Source organism: Macrotis lagotis, chromosome X, assembly GCF_037893015.1.
Source record: "Macrotis lagotis isolate mMagLag1 chromosome X, bilby.v1.9.chrom.fasta, whole genome shotgun sequence".
Classification (NCBI taxonomy): Eukaryota; Metazoa; Chordata; class Mammalia; order Peramelemorphia; family Peramelidae; genus Macrotis; species Macrotis lagotis.
In genome coordinates, this window is record NC_133666.1 from 469,138,265 (window position 1) to 469,159,301 (window position 21,037).

At 33.6% G+C, this 21,037-nt stretch overlaps 1 protein-coding gene across 4 annotated transcripts in view; it reads right to left on the bottom strand.

The window, feature by feature from the left end:
- Positions 1-21,037, bottom strand: part of PIEZO2 (piezo type mechanosensitive ion channel component 2) — a 532,098-nt gene that overhangs the window by 84,105 nt on the left and 426,956 nt on the right. For all 4 annotated transcript variants that reach the window (XM_074205559.1, XM_074205560.1, XM_074205561.1 and 1 more), the window contains exons 25-31: positions 20,375-20,540; positions 16,937-17,180; positions 12,092-12,188; positions 9,417-9,576; positions 6,749-6,838; positions 4,948-5,069; positions 3,777-3,848 (exon numbers count right to left, since the gene is read on the bottom strand). In XM_074205559.1, the coding sequence (XP_074061660.1) occupies positions 3,777-3,848; positions 4,948-5,069; positions 6,749-6,838; positions 9,417-9,576; positions 12,092-12,188; positions 16,937-17,180; positions 20,375-20,540 (951 nt within the window). The remainder of the gene's footprint in view (positions 1-3,776; positions 3,849-4,947; positions 5,070-6,748; positions 6,839-9,416; positions 9,577-12,091; positions 12,189-16,936; positions 17,181-20,374; positions 20,541-21,037) is intronic.

Here is a 21,037-nt window from a genome sequence, read left to right on the forward strand (position 1 = left end):
TAATAAAAAAAAAGAGCAGGAAGTGTGTTTGCCCTGCTATAGTCTATTCTTTACTTTTGCATGTAAATACAGTGTGTGTTAGGAGTTTGTAGCAGAGAAAGTTGCAAGGTCCATCCAAATATTTTTAGAGAAATTTTATCAATTTAATCTTTATCCATTTAAGATGAATACATTATAGCTTTGTTTTAGCAGTGAGAAGAAACCCAGCTTAGAAATTTCTGATGTTACATAAACTGTACCATCATTATACATAAAACATACTATGGTTTTTGGTTTTTATTTAGGTTTTCAAGTGCTGGGTCATGTTTCATGTTATACAATGTGATGTCATTTGTTTATTCATCTTTTGGACTTAAAATGATGAGGTAATGGAAAACCTTGGCTTGTTTAAAATGAATTGTTTGAATATCACTAAACAAAATCATAAATAAAAGTAATTTTGCCCATGGTTTCAGATAGAATCTGAAGCCTCCATTCATGAAGATGCAGAGTGAATGAACTGGGCCTTATATCCTTGAACAGAAGCATTTATTTTTAGTTTTGAGTAAGGTAACAGGCCCAGGGCAACAGGCCCAGGCCTGAAAAGAGGAAAGAAACAAAACCAAACAGAAGACAATAATAAGCGAGAACAAACTAAAGTCACAGCATTACATTTGACAGTGGGGAAGACCATTAAAATTATGCCTTCATTATAAACTTAGAGATCAGCAAGAAAAAATACATAGGGTATATGTTATATATATTCAGTTGGGAAAAATTCAGAGTAATATATGAGTCAACATTTTACCCTCATTATAGGCTCTAAAATCAACAACAGCTTAAATTTTATTCAATCATACCTCCTAAAATGTTTTCTGTATTCTGTGGGACAAATGAACACAGAGTTTTGATATATTTTAGGAGAAAATTATTTGCATTAGGCTCAACAGGGAACATTCAGAGATGATTTTTATAAATTTCACTAAATTTTATGAATTAGTATTCATGATAGTATTTTCCCAAACCTCCACCACCACTCAAAAGTCAAAAATCGAGTCTTATATGGTCTTCTAAAATGATCACTAGAGTAGAAAACAAATTAAAATGGGAAAAAAACCAATTTATTTATTTGGTGATATTTTAAAAATCAATCATAAGCATTATAAATATGTATATGAATATACATATATATTTCATGATCATATAAAGAGTTAGATTAGATGATTTCTAAGTCCCTTTAATGCACAAAATTCTATTAATATTTCTAGCTCAGTATTTCAGATAATCCTCCCCCTAATGTGCATGCTGTGCTACTGTAAGGACTGTGGTGATAAGATTACCTCAGTGAGTCCCTTGTTCTACAATGCTTCCCTTTCATGAGTCCCTTTACAGCCCTATTATTCACATCTCCACAAACCTGGCAATTGATAAATCTATTTAACAATGTGAGTATTGAACTATGCCAGACAAAGTTGATAAATGATTCTTTAAGAAGGAAATAAATGATATGGAGATATGAAATACAGAAAGGGAAGGTATGATTGAACAGCAATAATGCAACCTTATGTGCACACATAGATATGGAACTGGGAACATTTGATTAAGACCTAGATTAAAATTATTTCCAATCATGCTTTTTTTTAATATGGGAATAGCATTCTACTGGTCATTATTATTTACTCCCATAGATTTATATACTGCTAATTCAGAAGCACTCATGCTAATAAAATTGCACTAACAAACAAGTCTAGTAACCAAACACATCACAACAGTGAATCTCAATAATATACCTTCAAAATAGTACAGTCCTATAACCTATTGTATGCTAAAATTTTGTCTTTTTTATTAGAAAGATGCTACTAATGTATTTTGGCAGACATTAAGAGGAAAAGCACTTGGCAGGGAACTTGTAAAATTACAGTTAGCATCTGGTTCCAAACTATGAATCACACAAACTTCTGCATTATTGCACCATAAGGTATTATAATGATGCACATTTGGTTTAAGACCAGTGTCCAAAAACATGATATAATGAGAGTAAAATGAATCAGAAAACCCAAAGTCAATAATAACCTTTATACTGGAAATTCTTGAATGTACTAACGACTAGTGTCATGATTAATAAAGACATTATCCAATTCCTTCCAAAATACCAGTTTTAAATAAAAAAGAAATAGTACCACATTAAAATGGCATGAGACTTTACCTCAGGTGACGATATAATATGGTTGATTAGATAAATATTTTTGAAAAAGGATAAGTCTCTCTAAAGTAGCAATATGCCCTTTAGAAACAGAAAGATAGGCACAGTTTACTTGTGACTTGATAGAAATGGACATACAGTGTACTTTAAAAGCTTGACATGAATATCTGTCAGTGTAGAAATAACATGGTCACACAGGATGTATAATATAAGGGAACATATATATATATATATATATATATATATATATATATGTATGTATATATCAACTTTATCCAGAGGAATAAATAAATTTGTTGGCAAAGCATTAGACTTTCTTTATGTTGGAATTAAAACTTTGTAATGCTTAGTCAACACTATGTCCTAAAATGTTATATAATTTGTTGAAAATGTATCAGGAAATGTACCTGGTTGGTTTTAGGAAATTATGTCATAGGCAAGAAAGACTAAAGTCAATTTTATATACTTAAGGAGAAACTATGGACTTCAGATTTTGAAAGGCTTATTGAGTGAAATTTGATTCAAGTCCAGTTTGACAGGTCAATATCGTACAAGCTGACTACCCAGGTCTTTTCTGGGTGGTAATACAGCTTTAGAGATGGACTCTGATGGAGCAGATTGATAAAATCTGTCATTCCAGTCTGTTTCAGCCATGGCAGCACAGCCAAGTCACATAGTTGTTGAAGAAACCCCTCATACAAATCAAATGAATAACTCTAGATAGAAATGATTGTACTATTTCATCGTTGTGACATAAACAAATGGCAAATGACATTAATTAAAACAAACAAGGCATTTATTAGATGAATTTATTTCTAATGTCATATTTTTTATGGTGAAGTTTTTACATTCTGTGTGACTCTCAAATTCTGCTTTTCAGAAGGACTTTCTTATCTTTGGTTCCTCTTTCTCATAACTGAACAATAGACTTCTAAGAGGATGTAATAATACATACCAGGGTGGAATTTAGAGATCTAGTATTGGGAACTTTTTGAAAAGGATAAGAAAATGAGAAGGAAAATACATTGTCTTCATCTCTTACTTTCACATTTATCTATTTACTAAAAATGTAAATAACCTTAGATGCAAATCAAATTAAAACTCTGAGATTTATAAGGGAGGAAGACATTCATTGTTATAATGTGTTACTTTATTATAAAGAGGGTCATAAAATATTTGCAAATATCTGTTTGATATTTGCAAAGATCATTTCTAACTCATTTCCAATCTAGGTGCCATAGATAAAATGATATATCAGTGGCTAAGCTGGGTCAGTGTTCTGAACTTCAGCACTGGATAATAGTTATTTGTCTTCTTTTAATAACCCACAGATTGTGTTCAAGGATAGGCTAGTTTAGTTTTAGCTTTCTCTGGTAAATATTGTATATGATCACAGAATATCCATACCTATCCAGTTACCTGTACACAAGTGCACAGGGACCTTTGTAATAGTAAGTTTCTACACTCAGGTCCCTTATCAAGTCACAATGATTAAACCATGCATGGAACAAACAAGTCATGGGAATGCCTGAATTCTGGTCAAGGATATAAGGGTTAAAATCGATGAAACTGTAAGAGGATCGAGAAAACCTACTGGAAGCATGATCAACCCAAGGCCGCCACCACTGCTTTTTTTTGCCCTTGGCTTTCTGTTTGTCTGCTTCTCCTAAAATAAAATATGTCCAGACATTAATTCTTACAAAATGAGAAAACAAGCTTTGAACACCATGATTTAACAATTCAATTATTGTCAAATCTAGCTAAACTTTAAGAGCACATTAAAGGGTCAGGAAAAGGAAACTGTATAGTCTGAAAAGTGGTCATGGGTCACATTTGAATCCCAAAAGAAATTGGCTAACTTTTATTTTAAAATACTCTGTATTTTCATCTATTCCTCTGCAAGCTAGCATATTGAGACAAAAAATAAATTGAAAAATCATTTCACCATATACTAGGTACCAATAAATATTCCATAGAACTAAAACAAAACAAATAAAGTTTAAAGAGATATAGATATGCCAATTAATTAAAATTTATCTAAGATAGTAATAGTTCTAAAGAAAAAATGCTAATTTATTAGTGACTAATGGAAACTATCATCTAGAAGACAAATACCATGTTTCTTTACTTCAATTCCTCCCCAACTGAAAATCATGCCAAAAGAAAAGTCCTATAAAAAGTATATTTCAAACTGTAATCAAGTTAGCTACAATAATATATTTTGCAAGGTAAATTACACTGGAAATACCAGCAATCCACAATTTAGATTCTGACATTAGGTGTAAGTAAACAAGACATGTACATGATTTGTATATTTTAGAGAGTTTATAAAAACCAGAGGAAATTCAAGAAATTTGAATACATTACTACTTCTCTTTCCAAATCAATTGGCTCTCTGTGATTTGATTCCTTCCCCTCCAAAAGTCTAGAGGCTAAAATAAAGTTTGTGTGTGTGTGTGTGTGTGTGTGTGTGTGTGTGTGTGTGTGTGTGTGTGTGTGTGTCTTTCTCAAAGCACACTGACTCTTGAGCCAAAAATATCTAGGTTTTGACTTGCCCCAGCTGACCTAATGGACAGTCTAAAATTAGTGCTTCATTTTAATACATCCTGACATTCATTTAATATTGAAAGGCAAAACTTGCATTAAAATATACTATCAATGTTAGGACTGAGAGAAATCTTTTCTTCACAACCTTACTGATTTCCAAATATTGTATGTGATTCAACTTCAAAGTAACTAAATGGCAAGAAAAAGGTTTGACATACTTTCATCATCCTCTTCAGAGACTCTTTGAAGACTCTGTCCTTCACCTGACTCTTGAGTCAAACTCAGCATTCTCTCTTTCCCCTTTTTGTATTTCTGTTGTCTGGCTTTGATGCGGTCCATTCTAATAAAAGTAAATGTTAATCAGGTTATAGTCTTAAGTTTCTAGTGTACTAATGTCTTTGATTTAGATAATGATATTTCTGAATGCAGTCAAAATCAACAGGTTCTTTATTTAAAAGCCTGTTGAATTTTACTGCATTCAGAAATACTATTTTCTACTCTGAGTGTATAATGATTGTTGAAGAACCAAGACCTGTAATTGTATTAGTAAAAGTTCCTTTGAGAACTTTGACTACTGATACAGATCAGCACATTTTCATCAATTTATAATCTTAGAGAGTATGTCGGGGTATAATGGAATTAAAAGAGCTAAATATTATTCAGATTATGAATTCTGAATTCTGAAACAAATGGACAACTGGTCTCAAGAGTCTCAATGACAAATATTTTCAGATGCATTGTTTTCTTTACTAAGGGGAGTGATGACAACATTGTTCACTTTTAAGATAAAAGAAACACATTCTGAAATAATTTGCTCCAAATTTGATAAATATAAAAATCAATTTTAAAGATAATAAGAAAGTAGAAAGGCAATAATAATTGCAGCAATCACAAAAATAACAATACTACTATTACTTGGAAATTATAGTGATTTATTATTTTCAAGTGCCTTCACATGATATACTGTCAATATCAAACAAGGTAATAGGGTTAAATGACTTGCCCAAGGTCAAACAGCTAGGTAATTATTAAGTGTTTAAGGCTAGATTTGAACTCAGGTCCTCCTGACTCCAGGGTTAGTTAGTGTGCCACCTAGCCACCCCAAAACAATAGATTTTTATGGAATGATCTGGAATGTTAACAAAAAGAGGAAGTAAGGGAAATAATTTTTAACTAGATGTGAAGTCTGAGTAGAAAGGGGTTTTTCTCACTAGAATGATCTCATGTAAGGGCCATTTCATTTGATACTCAAGTATTTTCCTGATGATCCTTGACATTTTTTTTCCTAGCCTGAATGGAAAAGCTGGGGAAACAGAACCTTTTTGTCAGTTTTATTCAGATGATATTCTATCATATCACCAAATTTTAAAGATTTCACTGATAAAAAGTCTGCCCTATGAAAGTACTACCCATTGGCTTTATAGAACAAAAATTTCATAACCCCATTGGGAAGACAGGTGACTTCTTGTATCATCTCATGAGTCAGCCTTCCACAAATCATCTAGTATTCGTAAGCATCAGTATGTTCATCTTTAAAGTAAAGGGGATTGCAATATATGACCTCTAATACTCTTTCCTTCTCTAACATTCTAAGATCGTCCCATCCATTGAGTTTACCAAACAGATTATGAATAGTAGAGCATTAATAAGGCCTAGACATCAACCATGGAACTTAAAATTATATAGAAAGCTTCCTGGCAAGTTTCAAAGTTCATCCACTTGGGTTTGGTTTTTTTTTTTTTTTGCTTTGGTTTGTTTTTTTTTGATGAGGTAATGGGGTTAAGTGACTTGCTTAAGATCACACAGTTTTTAAGTATAAAGTGTCTGAGGTGAAATTTGAGGAACTCAGGTCCTCCTGACTCTAGAGCTGATACACTACCTAGTTGCCCCCCATCCAATTAGGATAGTTAGAGTCTGAACTGAGACAGCCTGATCTCCCTTTGAGTGTACTGTTGTGCTGGTCCATCATCAGAACCAGAAAATAAGAAGGAAAGAAAAATAGAAAGGAAGCATCCATACTGTCTCTTCAGCTGGTCCATTGATTTTTTCTCTTCTTCCATTCTTGCTTTTACAGCCTTTACAATTGTAGCCTGGAAAAGTTCAGCACCTCTGAATGAAAGTTCAGAAATAAACAAGATAAATTAGAAACTTATGTTTATCCTTCCAAGAAAATAAAATATCAAGGATTATAAACCACTGCAGATAGAGGGGAAATGGGTCTAAAAAATGAAGCCTTGACTTTTGGCAAGTCATATCTGTTTTGGGGTTTTTTTTTTAACAGTTTACTGAAATTGCTTTTCTGGATTGGAAGAAAACGGTATATGACTTTATACATAGATTTTCTTTTTTCCCCTGTACTTAGTGAATAATACTGATATAAATACTTTTAGACTGTTTCAAAGGGGGCACAATCTACTACTGTTTTTGAGCAGGTTACTTACATGTGTCTGCCTATGTATGGAAAGGGGAAGGGAAAATTTGATCCTAATAATAATCTTGTGAGGCAGGTACATCAGTTGCAGAAACTTGGACAGACAGAAGTTAATTGACATGCCCAGGGTCAGAAAGCTAGTTAAGTGACTGAACTCAGATTTATTCTTACATCTTGTCTTTAGGACCAGTGATCTATACATCTAGTATAAAGATAACAATTTTTACTTCAATTTTACTTTCAGATGCTAAAGATTTTCTGATTCTAAAGACCATTGTCTCTTGAAACTTGCCTTGATATACTTTTACTGGGAGATGTCAACAGTTTTAGAATAAAAGGGATTTCACTTTCTCATTAAACTGATGTACCACTGGTTGACTAATATATGTCTATCAGTAGATTAAATATACTTTAAGATATTGCTCCAAGTCAGCAAATCTGAGTTGCATCCTAAGGAAAATGTAATTCACCAAACTTTATTCTGTCTAATATGTTCAGCACACCCAGAAATGAATTAGATAATGAGCTCAGAAAGTGGAAAGCACTTTGTAAAATGGGCAGAGCTAGACTTGAGGTGAGTCTTGCCTTAGCCACTTATTAGCCACATGAGCCCTGTAAAATGAGGAGTTTGAACTTCATGAATGCAAAGGTTTCTTCTAGTACTAAATCAATGGTCTTATGTTTAAATCAGAGCCCTAAAGGAAGGAGTTGTAGATAAGACAGAAATGAAAGTATCTCTGCCTGGTGATATGAGCTTTAAGAGATGTGTTTGTGTGTGTGTGTGTGTGTGTGTGTGTGTGTGTGTGTGTGTGTGTGTGTGTATGTGTGTGTGTGTGTATGTTTACTATAAGGTGTACATAGTACCCCACAAATCCCAAATACATCTTTTTTATCTTTCTCTTTTGGTCTTCCTAACCCCAACACCATCATATCAGGAGGGAGAAATTGTCGAGAAGTGTAATGGAAAGTTCCAAGGAGAAAGGAATACAAATAGTGGGAAAATGGGAAAAGACAAGAAGATAAAAATAGTAAGGCAGAAAAGAAAAAAATAAAGAAGATTACAGGTATGAAGTATATGGAACTACATAATTTTCAGTAATAATAGTATATAATATACAGATCAAGTCATTCATCACAAGTTCCCTCTTCTATAATTCACAAGTCATATATTTCTCTACCATTATTTATTTTCATCTTCTTTGTTACTGTTTTCAGTAAAAATGTAAATCTATTTGCCAAGTCCAACCCCTCAGTTAAGGTTCTTGATAGCATCCCCTCTGTTTCACCTGGGAAACTGTTTCTATCTCATCCTCATCCTTTAATCTTCAATATCTTCTGATCCATTCACCCCTTCATTGGCAATTTATCAAAAGTGTATCTCCTCACCATTAAAATATCTTTACATGACCCTGGCATTCCTTCAAGTCATAGACCTATATAACTGATCTCCTTTCCAAAGCAAAACTCACAGAAAATGATGTTTATATTAATTGCTTCCATTTCACCTCACTCCCCCTTCTCAATTCCTTGCCATCTGGCTTCTGAACCAACCACTTGAATGAAACTGCTCTTTCAAAATTTATCAAAATTCTCTCCACTATTCAACACAAAGGTCTTTTGTCATCCTCCTCCTTCTTGACCTTTCTACAGCTTCTGATGCTGTCAAGCACTCTCTTCTCTGGGATAACCTCATTTCACTTGGCTTTCATGACTCAGTTGACTGCTCTTTTTCAGTATCCTGTGCTAGAACAACATCCTCTTCCCATCTACCAAGGGCAAGTATTTGCAATGGTTCCATCTTTTTCTTTCTTCTCTTTATATTCTCTCTCTTGGTTTCTGATGCATTGTAGGTACTTAATCAATGCTTGTTAAATAAGATTAATTTATCTTTTCTGATGTTTGTACTTCATTCTCAAAAAAGAACATGGCATCAGGGAGATGAGGCCATGACAAGTAAATGAGTTGGATTTGGTGAGGAGGTGCTGAGCTAAGTCACAGCCTCATTTTCTCCTCCAGAGCTCCAGAGCCATCTGAGTCCAGGGACCAGATATGAATCAGGACTACTGGAGATAGTCCTGAATGCAAGGCAATCAGGCTTAAATGATTTGCCAAAGATCACACAACTAGTAAGTCAAGTGCTGAGGGTGGAGTTAGGTTCTTCTGACTCCAGGGCTGGCACTCTATCTACTAAATTCCCTAGCTGCCTTTATACAATGATATATCACTACTAGGGATGAGTTTTAGGTTGGCATTTACCTTGATGCCAAGATTTGTGAAGCTTTTATGTCAGCAACCACATGAAGGAAATAGTAACTCATGAAAACTCTTCTTTGTAGTAAAAGGAATGCAAAACATATACTGTCCCAGATAATCCCGGCTTCACCACTCGGCAGTTTACAATCCTTATCATCAAGAGCTATGAGAGCAAAACCAAGAAAGTCCATGTTAGAATGAACATAGTTATAATATTTTTTTAAAATAATTTTTATGCCATAGACTCAATTACACTTGGGAAATCACAGTAGAGCAAATAAAAAATATTTTCTGGCTCTTTAGAAATGTGATACAATTGTACATCCACCTTATTTTAAATTAATCCTGCTATTACTTTAATCATAACTTCTAAATGTCTTATCCCTTTACAATTTATCAGAGACTTTTTTAAAATTCTACAGATGTGAATCATTCTCTTTCCCTTTTAATAACTAAATAATGATGGTCTAATTGTGCTGGAACAGGAGCTTTTAAACTTTTTTGATTGTGCAAAACTATCAATAAAAAAATGTAGTGCATGCTCATAACATATATATATATATATGTATATTCACTTAGCTATAAATTATATGCATCTACTTCTATAGTAATAATTACATATAATAAACTTACCTAAATGGAAATTAAAATTAGAATGTATTATATTTGATTCTGGAGTTAAAAGGAAACCAGTGAAGGTTGCTGAATAGCATGGCATATAAATGTGGTATGTTAAGACTTGTAATTTTAAAAAATCACATTGGCAACTATGTGGAAGATGACTGTATTGTGAGATCCTTGAGGGATGGAGACTAATGTAGTCTATTAAATAATCTTGGCGAAAGATGATGAAGGTTTGAACTAGGGTTGTAGTTATGAGTAAAGAGAAGGGATTATATCAAAGAAATATTGTGCTGGTAGAAATGATAATTTGGCAACTGATAGGTTCCATGGGAATAATGTTGCAGTGAAGATGATACCAAAGAGGGCAACATTTATGATTGTAAAGGTGGTGGTGCTCTTGACAGAAATAGGGAATTTCTAAAGAAGGATGGCTTTGATAGAAAAAGATAATGTATTAAGAGTTACAGTGGATGCTACAAATCATTCATGCTTGTTCATCCTGTGCCATTTTGATTAATCAATCAAATGAGATCCTAGAACCACAACACAAAGGGTACTCTCACAGTCATGAGATGATTGGGAGGCTAGATGGTTTCCATGCTGGAAGTGTGCTTCCATGCACATATGACATGCACACAACTGTTTCTGTGGGTTCCTGGGTAGTTAGGAATAATTTCCCTAGAGGACGGGTGACTAGTATAGAAGGGGGAAGTTGGGAACCTGAACAAAGGAGAAAAGAAGGGCAGAGATAAAGGTGAGTTTAGCCAAAAATGAGAGAAGATCTACCACTGGCTAGCATAGGGAGGATGAAATGGGATGGGATATGCTTCATCTTCTCATTCTCTGATTGATCGGTTAATTATGGAACCCTTAGGGTCATGCCTCCATTGTTCTAGAGCATTGTTGTCAAACCCCAAAAGAAATGAAGGCCACTGAGTAGGATGAGAGAGGGAAAGATAATATCAGGAGGTGAGTTTCTACTCCAGTTATACTCCCTTCCTGTGACTTTTTTGCCACTGTCTCAGTGAGGTTCTAATGGGGATGTTCAAATTAATGTTCCTTCAATAGGATTGTGGAATATGTATGAATGGTTGATTGATGAGAGAGGAGGAACGAATGTTACAAAGGTCCCCAAATTACCCATCATCCACAGTTTCTCCTTAGAATAATTATAAAATGAAGTGTGTTATAGCAGTTCTTTCCACAGTTTTTGAAAGCACATCTGGTTTTGCTAAGTATGAACTATAGTTGCCTAGAAGTTTGATCAAAGTTGCTAGGAGAAAGAGAATTGTAGCAATAGTAATAATGGAAAACATAATTTAAGTAGCACTTTTGGATTTGTAAAGCACTTTACATATATTATTACCTTATTTGATGAAAGATCTTAACTGTCACATACTACAGTTATATAGCCTCCATATATTCTATATATTAAATAATATAACACACTTGTGTTAGGAAATCAATCTGTGCTTTTATTTCTGCCTATTTAATTTTTTTAACTTTAGGAACTTTTAAGTTGATTTAAAGGTATATATATTGTTTTGACATAAGACTCACTTTCTAATAAACATTCCCTGTGTGCTCTATCTTAAAAAAGTAGAAAGATACCAACATAGCATCTGAGACAAAGAGAGTAATAATTCTTGCAGCTAACCATTTCTTACCGAAAGAAAATAATATGTTCTACTATTAGTCTCCTAGGATCAATATTCTTCCTATGTCATTTAGATGCCTTCTGTGCTAAATCTGACAACAATATGGCAAACCCTTTGGCAGCAGGGGATCACCATTCTCCCTAAGGAGAGAAGAATTAGCTTCATTTGGAAAAATAGAGCAGGTTAAAATTTCTGTCCTGAAAAATATTAGGATTGGGCCCCTCAATCATCACTGTACTTCCAGCCTAGATACTCCATCTCAAAGAAAAAAAAATAGATGCGTTGTATTATTTTTCAAATTAGGTTGACAAAACTGTCAAATAAACAAATATGACATTCCTCCTCGCCTTCTACCACCATAATTCCTTCTCCCCCACAAAATAATTTAATACTCACGCATTTTGTAGCCTTTGACTGTACAGGCAAGGCTGAAGGCTTGGATGAACCAGCATCTGTTTTTAACCAAGGTCTCAATGTAACCACATGCTCCAATCTGTAAAAGAAATGGAGAAAAATAAATACATAGATTTATACACTGGTAGCAAATATTCATTGGTCAGGATCCTCAAAATATTCATGAATTCAATCACAACTGATTGTACTTTATAATATATGTTATTAAATTAGAGGAAGATACTCCCACTCCCATTTCTCTGTAGTGTAGGAAGATTGATGAGGGAGGCATAGCTGTTTTCTGAAGAGATTCAGCTCCATAGAACAAAATGAAGGCCAAAGAGAGACCATCATTCACAAACATCTCTTTCACCTTTGCAGAAAACAAAGTCTGTAAGCTTATTGATGCGATTAGTTAGAATTTGAAATGGCAAATAAAGCAAACTTTTCCCTCAACAGAATATATTTTCTCAAACCAAGACATTGTTTAGTCTTTTTTATGGTTCAGAAAGAGAAACCAGATTGATTGACACAGATAAAACAAACATAACTGTTTATAAAAAAGAAGTGATAAAAAGTGTTTCTTTATGGCCCTCTACAGGCAAGGGTAATAATCCCTTTTAAATATTTTTCCATATTCCTTTCCTGGTTTTGATTCTAGTAAATGTAACAATTTATTATTTCCTGGTCTTGTCTCATCTTCTCCTGGTTCTATGATTTTGGTCATCCTATCAACTATCATGACAAACTTCTCCCTTCAAAGCCTAATTCAGGTATCATTTACTTCATGAAGGCTTTTGTCATCCCCCTTCATCTCTTGCTTCAAATTTCTCATAATACTATGAGCACTCCTTTATAACATCTTTATTTTGCATTATATTTACTTATGTATCTATGATCTGCTCTCTAGATTGATGATTTCACCAGAAAAAGTCATGCTGGATCACAATCATTTACTTGAAAAAAATTAGAATATTAACCTGATAGATCAGGAGGATGATACAGAAATAGTTTATCTAGATTTTAGTAAAGCATTTGATAAAATTTACTATATTATTTTTCATTAAAATCAACAATGTATTAATTTCTAGTTAGGTGAATTAAGAACTTATTATATGGCTATATGATAGGATTCCTAATTAATGGTTCAAAATCAACTTGGAAAGAGTTCATCAGTGAATTTCCTAGGGAAATCTGTGTTAGATTTTATGCTGTTTTACATTTTTGCCAGTGACCTAGATCAAGAAAAGATTAATAATAATGATGATGATTAAAAAAAAATTTACTGAGTACTCACTATATAATAGGCACTGTTCTAAGCTCTTTAAGAGTATTAGCTCAATTGATCCTTTGGAAGTAGGTGCTATTATTATCTCTATTTCCCATGTGGAAAAACCTAGGCAAATATAGGTAAAGTAGCTTACCCAGGGTCACACAAATAGAAAGGAGCAGAGATCATATTTGAATTCAGGTCTGCTTGACTAGGATTAACACACTGAACCATCTAGATGGTTTGCTTATCAAATTTTCAGATAATGTAAATCTGACAATTAACCAGCAAAGTGGATAACAAGATTAGCATATAAAAAGATGTCAATTGGCTACAGTGTTGTACTGAATCCAATATAATTGACATTTATTCTTGTTAAATTTTAAGTTTTAGATTTCAATTAAAAAATCAATATACAAGATTGAAGAGCCATAGCTAAAAGTCAGTTCAACTGAAAAAAAAATAGGATTTTAGTAGGATACTGCTTAAATAAGATATTATAATAGTGTACACCAAAAAAAGCAAATGCGATTTTAGATTTAAGAGAAGCATAGTGTGCAGGTCTGTGCCTATAAACACAGAGCCCTGAGCACCTGTTATAATGGACCTCACTACTTCAGAAAGCTACTTATTTCATGTTTGGACAGCTCTACTTGTTTACAAATTTTTCCTCATATAAAACTGAAAAACCACATATGAAAACTTGTGCACATTCCCACCTATCCTACCCCTGTAAAACTTGTTGTTTGTGTGACACCAGGAAAGTCATTTCAACTTTCTGGATTTTAGTTTTCTCATCTATAAAATGATGAGTATGGATCAGAAGGCCTCTGGGTCTCTTCCAGCTCTGAATCTATGACCCTTTTATCTGTGACTAGGAACATAATTGGTCCATTGTACTCTGCCTTAATCACACCTTCAGAATTGTTTTAAGTCCAGGATGCAACATTTTATAAAAGCCATTGGAAACCTGGAGAGCATTCAGGGGAAGATGACCACAAGGTTGAATATCATTAAATTATATCATAGGAGGATCAATTGAAATAACTTAGGATGTTTTGTCTAGAGAATGGTAATATAATAGTTTGGCTCAAGTATCAACATGCTTGTCAGTGTTTTGCCTTCAAAGGGAAGACCTAGAGAAGATAGGCTGGTTACCCTCCCTGAGAAGTCTTTGTAGACATGTTTGGGGAATTTTTTTCTAGTTACTGATTAGACTAAATGACCTCTGAGGTCCCTTCCAGTAATGGAAATTTGTGATTTTAAACTATGTGAGATAAGTGGAAATAAATCTTATTTCATCTTTGAAACAGATACATAGAAGGCATTTACATAATTTATTTCTGAAACATTTCTGGTCAAACTTTGGAGCAGTAGTGATGGAATGAATTTGTGATCATCTAGTTGAACATATATACACTTAATAAACCGTCTACAGCATCTTGCCACAAGGTTCCACCTATTCTCTATTTAAAGACTTTTTTTTTATGGTAGAGAACTAATTATTTCAGAAGGCAATTCAATCGATTTTGTATAACTCTAATTGTCTAGAAATTTTCCTCCTATACAAATTAATTGCATTCCCTAGAAGTCTATATTTTAAATGTTGGTATTAGATATTGAAGTCAAAATAGTGACAAACAAAATCTCCTAGTTTCTAGGAATAAGCTCACCCAATTCAGATATCATTTGTGTAGTAGAAAACCTTAGTAGAGATGAAATAATGATGACCTGTTATCAATTCAAAGGGGTCTTGAAAGTAACTTTCTCTTCTCCCAGAGAATATATTGGTGCACCTTGGCATGGAGGTAACACAGGATTGGTTCATAAAGGTTATTCTAGTAGGATACAAGCTTTGGAAATTTCCACCAAACTTGAGAGGCTAGGCTATGTAGGAGTTCATGGACAATTTATATTAATGTTGTTTAAGGACCCACCAAGCTAATTACAAACAAGTTCATTGCCAGAAGCTTTTTTTCCCCAATTGATAAGATTTTTGTTGTATCATTATGGGAAGCCATAAATTAGACAAATATGCTAAATGGTCCTCATTAGTCTGTGGCCTATAGAGTCATTGAAGAATTGAGTGGTGGAGGTAAAAAAGCAAATATATATATATTAGTATATTAGTAGGATTAATAAAATATGGTACTTTTCACTCTGTATTCTTTACTTTCAAGATTTTCTAGAAGCAGTTCTGAGACCTAAGTGAGAATGTCTGCTTTCTTCCCTTGTAGATTCAGCAGTTCCTCACTATCATATCACTAAGTACCTTTAATATGCAATAGTTTTCTATAGCCTTTTCCCTTTCCTATTATTTACTGTCTTTTTCTCTCACACACTTAACCCCAACACACTATCTTCACTAAATGAATACCTTAGGTGGTAAGAAACTACTTAATATGTATTGCCATTACTTTTTATTATTTATAAGAATAATGGAAATAATGTTTCTATGGTCTATTCATAGAATAAATTATGCAGGAAAGTATGAACAGCTAAACAGACTTTGATCTCTTTATCATTAACATAATAAGCTATGTGCCAAAAAAAATCAAATGAGTTTTAGAGTTAGATTGCCTAGTGAGATCATTCTTAAGTAGTTTGGAGCAAAGGAAGTCAGGAGAGAAGCCAAGAATCACTTCATCATTGTCCTTCTAATGTTCAATTAGTTATATACTGACATGTGAGTAAGCTACTCCCTCAAAGCAACTGATTTTTTTAATTAATCTCATTATTTGGACAGCTATTAACCCTTTCAGTCCATAAGAGGATTGTTTTTAAGCTTGTGGAGAATATCATTCCCATTACTTGCAGGAAATAATTAATTTTTCCAATCTTTAAGATATACTTACCTTCAATTTTAAGACTAGTATTTTTCCTATCTGAACATTAAAATATATCATCAATATAGAAAACTATCAAGCTATGCTACTGCCTATTCTATTTCTTCTTTTGACTTGATATCCCATACTGAAAATCAAGGTGTTTCCAATGTTTCTATTTCTCTCTTATTCCATACAACAAATGATATATAAGGGTCCTTATGGTGTTTTTTTTAAAATAGCTTATTCTGGACTGCTTCCATCATATAATAAGGAAGAGAACTAATATTCTCATAGTTCTCTGAGAAAAATCAATGTTTATAAACTAAAAAAAAAAATCACACCTGCTAAATTCAGGGATTCTCTTCCATTCTAAAAGACAAGGAAATAATATACATAGGAAAATATCACTTTTTTACAAGATGTATGCTTATAGCATTAGTTGTAGCAGTTGAGAATTTTTTAAAGGAAAAATTTCATTTCTGTAAGTGTATTTCCATGTATTTCACAACTTTGGACTGGCTTAAAAGAATATAAAAAGGTTCTAGTAATTTAATACAAAAAAGCAAGTAATACAAATGGTCATTGTAACACTAAGTTGGCAGTATCTGAACAAATTGCCACAAGATCTTGGGTTTTTCTGAGAACAATATGATGCAGCAAGGGGCTTTTAATAACCACCGAATGGATTGTTTACTCTTAACATTTAAACCACAAATGTGTTATGGGCTGAACTACAATGGTGCCACTTACTGACAGTATATTTTTCATTGTAATCACAAAAACATTGTATGCAATCAGCAAGTCCCAAAGGCGGAGGATGCTTTTGATGGGTTTCAACAGCAAATTTCCCCCAAACAGCAGGAAATAGAAACAGGCCATCAAATAACCCATGCAGAATAAGCTGATCCTAGTGGTTCCAGTAATGAAGATGATTGTAAGAACAAACCAGAAGAGATAGCTAAAGATAATCACTTTGTACATGTCCAAGTAAGACCTGCAACATAAAAACAAAACAAAACAATAAAACATAGGACAATGAAAGAATAGTCAGCAAAGTTCTGCCATAAGGCATATTCAGCATTTTAGTGTGAACAAAGTTTTCATCAATTTTCATAAAACAGTAAAATTTAGTAGTTAGCTCAAATAACCAAAGTTACTTCTTATCCTCTCAAGATATTTTAATGACTGTGCAACTGAAGGACTTCTATTATTCATATGTCTTAACAGCCACAATAAATTGGATGCTTATAATGATGTTTTCTGTAACTTCTTTTTCTTTTGCTCTGGTTGTAGGTCTAAAAAAGAATACTTTAAGTAGTCTTTGATGGATAATCTAAAAATGCTAGATTAAAAAAATTTTCTTTTTACTGTACAAGTTCTCTTAGGAACTAAATGTAGAGGTAAATAATTGCTTATAGTTCTTATAAAAGCCCATAGAAAAAATCATAATAACACTTCCATTCACCTTTGAATGACTGAAACAGTCTGAAAACTTCCTTTTGTATGGCTAAAACAGTTTTATCTAATTTTCTTTTCAAGTAGAAAACCCCTTTGCCATGGCAAATTAGGAAGCTATCCTATTATTTCTGTGCTCTAATGCCCTGATGATGATTTTGGGAGAGTCACAGGTGCTCTAAAAACTCTCCTGAAAGGGAATACGGAATGTGTCTAAAGTTTCTTGGTACATTCTGCTTTCCAGGACTATAAACAGAAATCTCATAAACTTTGCAGGACTTCTAAATAGAGAAAACACTGATTCATGCCTGAAATCCCTATCTTCAATCATTTAGCTGAGAGCTTGAATTCCTATTGTAAAGCAGATACTACTGGAAAGAGTAACACTAAACTATAATCATTCACTAACAACACCCTGAAAATGCAATTAGTCAGCAATCAGTGAAGAGAACAGCTTGTGAAAAGGAGGGACTTTGTAGGGAGTGGGGATTTAGGCCCTGTCAATCCTCCAAGAGAGGATGGAGATGGCAGAGCAAGTTTGTAGGTTGGTACTGTAAAATTAGTAAGGTCAGAAAATTTTGTTTAGAGCTAGTGTGACAAAATAGAAAGCTGACTTGAAGATAGAAAAACCTGGATTTCTAACTCATACTGGCTTTATAACACTAAGTAAATCACTTAATGTCTCATAAGGAACTCTTTAAGACAATATGACTGTAAACTGCAAAGGTGCCATCTTGCTTTGGTAGAGAGCAATGTTTCCTCTTTTTTTTTTTATAGCTGTGTTTTTTCTATTCCTCTGAGCAGAAAATTTTTATAAGACCTGGCAATGGCTTAGTATGTTAAAAAGATCACATGATCAATACATGGTCAATTGATAAACCAATTAGAATATTCAGCAAAAACAAATATGTAAATAATGACAAAATCAGCAGCATTTTTAAAAGAATATTTCAGCTGCTATAAGTAAACCTTAGCAATTTTTTTTTCCTGTTGCTTCTGTCAGTTTGTCTTGAGATTGAGTACTTTTATTTAGGTACATGAGTGTTCTCACTCATGGGTCTACCATCTTAACTCAGTGTTTTCCATTGGAGTATATTCCTATAGCAATCACACATTACAGTGCTTTAAAAGTAAACAAATATTTAATTGTCCAGTAAGGTAAGAAGTAGTAAGTATTATTTTTGCCATTCTAGATAGAAGGAAACTGGTACTCAAAAAGAAGAGGACTTTCCCTAAGGGCCCTTCAACTTGCAAACTAGTTCAGAGTTCTCTCTAGGGTTGTGGTGACTAAAATAAACACCCACAGGTGCAAGTTCCAAGTTATACCAAAAATACTTTTATTCAAGATGAAATGAATCCAATAAAAGAAATTCTGCCCAGATAATGGCCTCACTTCTCAAGAGAGAATATATTCTTATCAAAAAGTATGATGAGAAAGTCTGGTCACACAACTTTCCATTACATTAGTAAAGCTAATAACAGAGGTCAGGAGCAGTCAATTTCTGTCTTCTTATTGTCACACTTATTTTACAGATGGATAAATGATATAAAAAGGAATTAATAAACTAGTTAAAGATTATAAATGAGTCAAAGCAGAGGCAGAATTACATTGAACAGATTTAATTTATCAAGTCATTGAGTCATTTTGCCTTATTGAGGTCTATTTCTACCACAAGATTATAAACCTGAGTGAGTTATTTCTCTCTCCTTCATGCAATTTCATTCCCGTAAGATGTGAGTAACTATGTGCCATAGTGGATAGAGCATACTGAACCTGGAGTCAGGAAGAACTGAGTTCAAATTGAACTTCAGACACTTACTACATGTATGACTCTGGACAGGTCACTTAACACCTACTTACCTCTGTTTCCAATTTTATAAAATGAGCTGGAGAAGGAAATAGTGAACCACTCCAGCATCTTTGCCAAGAAAACCCCAAATAGTGTCACAAAGAGTCAGACATTTCTGAAATGACTGAACAAATATATAAATAATGATAATTGCACTGCCTATCTCATAGAACTTTTATGCTCATAGACCTCATTAGCTAATGTATGTAAAGTGCTTACTAATTAACAGTGTGCTGTTATTGTTTAACAACTGATTTTTTTTTTTTGGCTTTCCCCCCCATAAAGTGAATTAAGGGTACATTCACTTTAAATTTTAATTTGCATTATTAACATGTTCTCCATCACTTTCTTAATTCTAGACAATCAACAAAACAATTAATCAAGTCTGATTTGTAGTTTGCCAATTTCCATAGTGCAAAAACTCACACTTAAAATTTAAAAATGGTCTCACATGAGCCAGTCTAAGCTGGTTCTAGCACATTTTTGTTTCCAATCATTTTGTGTCTTGCTTTTTAGTCATTCTTGACTATGACTCTATTTGGAGTTTTCTTGGCAAAGATGCCTGAGTGATTTGCCATTTCCTTCTCCATCTCAATTTATAGATGAAAAAGTGAAGGCAAAAAAGTGTTGAGTGACTTGCCCAGGGTCACAGAGGTGGTAAATGTTCTGAGGCTAGATTTGAATTAAGGAGACCTGATACTCTATCTACTGTGCCACCTAACTGCCTCTATCTGTAATCATAAGGCATATTATAAACCCAAGAGACTATTATTTGGCTTCAATTATCTTATCCACTGTTGTAAACATTAAATTTATAGTAAGGAAGAAAGTAATTATCGTTCCCCAAAGTTATTTCTCCCAAAATGAAAAAAATAATTTTTACCGACAGTGAATGAAATCTGGCACTGGGTTATGTTGGCTAAAAGATGCTGCATCAAGGCTCATACAGATTTCCACGTTATCCCCAGCCATGATTCGTACTGCAGCTTTGTTTTCATCCTCAAAAGTCTGCCGTTGTAAAGAAGCACACAGCAGCAACATGAAGTCATCTGGCAAGATAGCACAGTAAGAGGGTAAGTGTGAGTTATTCATTACTTTTTATGGTTAGCTACATTGTACATAGTCATGAAAGAAAGCCAGCATTGCTCAGTATATGTAATCCCTAATTCACAATTGCCTAGAATGCAGCAAAAATCTTTTCATAAAAACATATGATAGGCAGGTTCCCAAGTCATGGCTCTTTATGTTTGGTGTTAATAATAAGACAAGATTTAAATGGATCTAGGATCACATTTCCCAAGGATCTTCTCCCCAAGGATACAAATCCAAAGCCACCCATATCTGTATTGTCTGTTAGATGTGGACCAGAGCATAGAAGAATAAAGATTATATATGTTTCTGGAATTGGGAGGAAGCTTAAGTGTTGCCTAGTCTAATTTCAAATTATATAGTTAAGGAAATTTATGACTCAGAATTGAAGTTACTTGCCCAAGGTCATACAGATAAGCAATGTGTCAGAGATAGTTTGGAATTCAGAGGTCCACTA